This window comes from Nicotiana sylvestris, chromosome 8 (assembly GCF_000393655.2).
Source record: "Nicotiana sylvestris chromosome 8, ASM39365v2, whole genome shotgun sequence".
NCBI lineage: Eukaryota > Viridiplantae > Streptophyta > Magnoliopsida > Solanales > Solanaceae > Nicotiana > Nicotiana sylvestris.
The window spans coordinates 168092605-168095855 of record NC_091064.1 but is presented as its reverse complement, the minus strand read 5'-3'; the positions used below and the strand labels follow the sequence as shown (position 1 = coordinate 168095855).

The 3251-nt window shown below is 43.9% G+C and overlaps 1 protein-coding gene across 1 annotated transcript; it reads left to right on the top strand.

Annotated features, from left to right (window-relative positions):
• Positions 1–1371: 1371 nt before the first annotated feature.
• LOC138875974 (uncharacterized) lies at positions 1372–2823 on the top strand. Its single transcript, XM_070154855.1, has 3 exons — positions 1372–2210; positions 2519–2752; positions 2820–2823. The coding sequence occupies exons 1-3, from the start codon at positions 1372–1374 to the stop codon at positions 2821–2823; spliced, it is 1077 nt and encodes a 358-aa protein (XP_070010956.1).
• Positions 2824–3251: the final 428 nt, after the last annotated feature.

Genomic DNA, 3251 nt, shown 5'->3' with positions numbered 1-3251 from the left:
GCCTCGGAAATTTTCCATTGGGGGAGGAGATAGATGATGATAACATGGATGAGATTCAACCCGAACCTCAAGCACAAAGGAGAGGCCGAACGCCTCATGATAATATTCCAAACCCTCCCCACCTCCAACAAGGGCAACACACCGGGTGTTGCCCAATGAAGGCTATACAAGTGCAATAGTCCCTCCCCCGATTAGGGCAGGCAACTTCCAAATAATCAATGTCATGCTTACGCTCTTGGAACAGAGGGGTTTCTTCACCGGATCTCCACACCAAAATACCTACAAGCATCTCAAGCGTTTTGTTGACACGTGTTGGGGAAGCAAGCAAACCAACGTTCTGAGGACGCACTGAGGTTAAGGCTATTACCATTTTCTCTAAGGGGAAAGGCTTTGGATTGGCTAGAAAGGTTGCCCAATAATTCCATCACCACTTGGGATGAGTTGCGATGCTAAGAGACGAGATCCTTGCTTTTAAACAAGAGCCAAACAAATCGCTTCATAATATTTGGGAAAGGTATCGGACGATGATTAAAGAGTGTCCGAATAATGATATGACCAAATCCATGATCCAACAAACATTCTACCGTGGCATAAATACAACAAACCAATGTGTGGTTAACCAACTCGCCGGGGGGAACTTCATGAACACACCATATGCCGAAGCGTGTGAAATACTTGATGAGATGGAGGATACCTCTTTGGGTGCAAAGTCAAGCTAATGTGCTACAAGGTGACCCTAATGTCATTCACCTAACAAGGAGCTGCATGACCATGACCAAGCTATAGCCGAGTTGACTACTACCTTGAACCAATTGGCCAAAGCCCAGTTGCAACAAGTTCAAGGGCCAAAACAAGTGAATGCCATGGAAGGAGTGAATGAATATGATGATCAACAAGAGAAGGCAACGAGGTCAACAAATTCAAAATAATCCGGATCAATTTGAACAAAGTGGTAATAGTTACAATCAAGATGATGTGTATGATGATCAAAGTGAAGAGGTTCAATATGTGAACAATTACCAAGGTCAACGGAGCAATGCTCCGAATCAACAACAGTGGAGATCACAAGGAAATTTGGAAAATCAAGGTCAACAAGGCAATTGGAATAGTGGCAATAACAATAACCAAAGAAATTGTGGGAACAAGAACAATCAAAATTGGGGGAACCAAGGAAACCAAGGCAATTAGGGTGGCAACAATAATAGTAATTGGGGAGGTAATAACAATAAAAGGGGTTGGAACAACAATAATCAAGGGAATCGAGGGCCAGGCTTTCAAAGGCCTCCGATGTATCAACAACCAAACAACCCGCCTCCATATCCATCACAAGGTCCTAGCTCGTCTAATCATGAGATGTGACGGATTGAATCCATGTTTGAGGAAATGATAAAGAAAAACACCGACTCTGATGCCCAATTGGCCTCCCACAATACTTCCATCCACAACTTGGAAGTCCAATTTGGCCAAATTTCTCAAGCTTTGAATACTCGCCCTAAGGGGGCACTACCAAGTGATATGGTAGTAAACCCAAAGGGTGGGAACAATACGGGCCATGCAATGGCGGTGACTACAAGAAGTGGTCGGGGTGGAGTTGTTAGTACCTCTAATCCAAGAAAGGTTGTGAGTGATGATGTGTTAGTGCAAGATGATGATGAACCAAGCAATCATTTGCAAGTGAATATTGAGAATATGAATGATGAAGTGAGGGTAGACATTGATGACAACGTGGATGAGACCCAAAATGATGTGAACCCGTCTAGGGAACACGTGATAGACATACCGGAAATGGTAGTGCTCAAAGCCAAGGATCCCTTGCCAAGGCCTCCTCCACCATATCCTCAAAGTCTCGCAAAGCAAAACAATGAGAATCAGTTGAAGAAATTCATTGATATGATGAAAAGTTTGTCCATAAATGTGCCTTTGGTTGAAGCTCTAGAACAAATGCCGGGGTATGCCAAGTTCATGAAAGACTTGGTAACAAAGAAGAGATCCATGCATTGTGAAACGATCAAAATGCCGCATCAAGTGAGTGCCATTGTACATTTCATGGCTCTAAAGCTAGAAGACCCCGGTGCCTTTACAATCCCGTGCACTATTGGTAGTGTCGATTTTGCCAAAGCTTTGTGCGACTTGGGGGCAAGCATTAACTTGATGCCATATTCCGTGTTTAAGAAATTGGGGAATGGGAAACCAAGGACCACATCCATGAGGTTGCAAATGGATACAGGACAATGAAGAGGCCATTGGGGATCATTGATATGTGCTAGATCAGGTGGACAAGTTCATACTTCCCACGAATTTTGTGATACTTGACTGTGAGGTTGACTATGAGGTGCCGATCATACTGGGAAGACCTTTCCTAGCTATAGGAAGGACTTAGTTGATGTGGAAGCAGGGGAGCTCACCTTCCGGGTGGGTGATGAAAAAGTTATGTTCCATGTTTGCAAGTCAATAAGGCAGCCCAATAACAACAAAGTATGTTCATTTGTGGATCTTGTGACCGAAGTGATTGTTGAAGACACAAGTGTTGTGATAAATGTGGAAGCCCATTGGAAGCTGTGTTGTTGAATCGTGATGTGGATGAGAAGGAAGGCTTGGTTAAATATGTCAATGCTTTGCAAGGAATGGGTTCATATACATATCAGCCTCGGAAACTTTCCTTGGACCTTGAGAACCGGAAGACTCCACCAACAAAGCCCTCAATTGAGGAGCCTCCCACATTGGAGTTGAAGCCTTTGCCTTCACACCTCAGGTATGAGTTCTTAGGCCGTTGTTCCACTTTACTTGTTATTCTTTCCTCGTGATTAACTAACGTGCAGGTAGATGCCACCCTTTCGGTGCTTGATCGATGTCGACTCGACACTACGCTGTGGTAGGAAGAGCGGGTCGCAATAGCTTTTACCCGAATAGAGGTCCGGGATCGAATTTCCACAGGGAGCTAGTTGTGGAGTTGTATTTTCTGTTTAGCCTAGAGTTGCGGTTGTGCCTCTAATGTCACTTCAAACATTTTTGGGTTTTTGATTTATAAATTGGATGAAATCTAAAATCTAGATTTGCAGCAACATCCCATTCTAAGTTAAACTTCCTCAAGGCCCATATAGCCTTGTGCTCCAATTCTACCGGAAGATGACAAGCTTTCCCAAACACCAACCGGTACAGAGACATACCAATCGGGGTCTTGTAAGCTATCCGATAGGCCCAAAGAGCATCATCCAATTTTTTCGACCAATCGGTCCTATTTGCATTTATAG

Bases quoted from the DNA above. Each gene is read 5' to 3' on its own strand.
- LOC138875974 (XM_070154855.1), top strand. From the start codon at position 1,372: ATGTTTGAGGAAATGATAAAGAAAAACACCGACTCTGATGCCCAATTG. The intron at 2,211-2,518 runs GTTGCAAATGGA...TGATTGTTGAAG, and splicing joins CCAAGGACCACATCCATGAG to ACACAAGTGTTGTGATAAAT.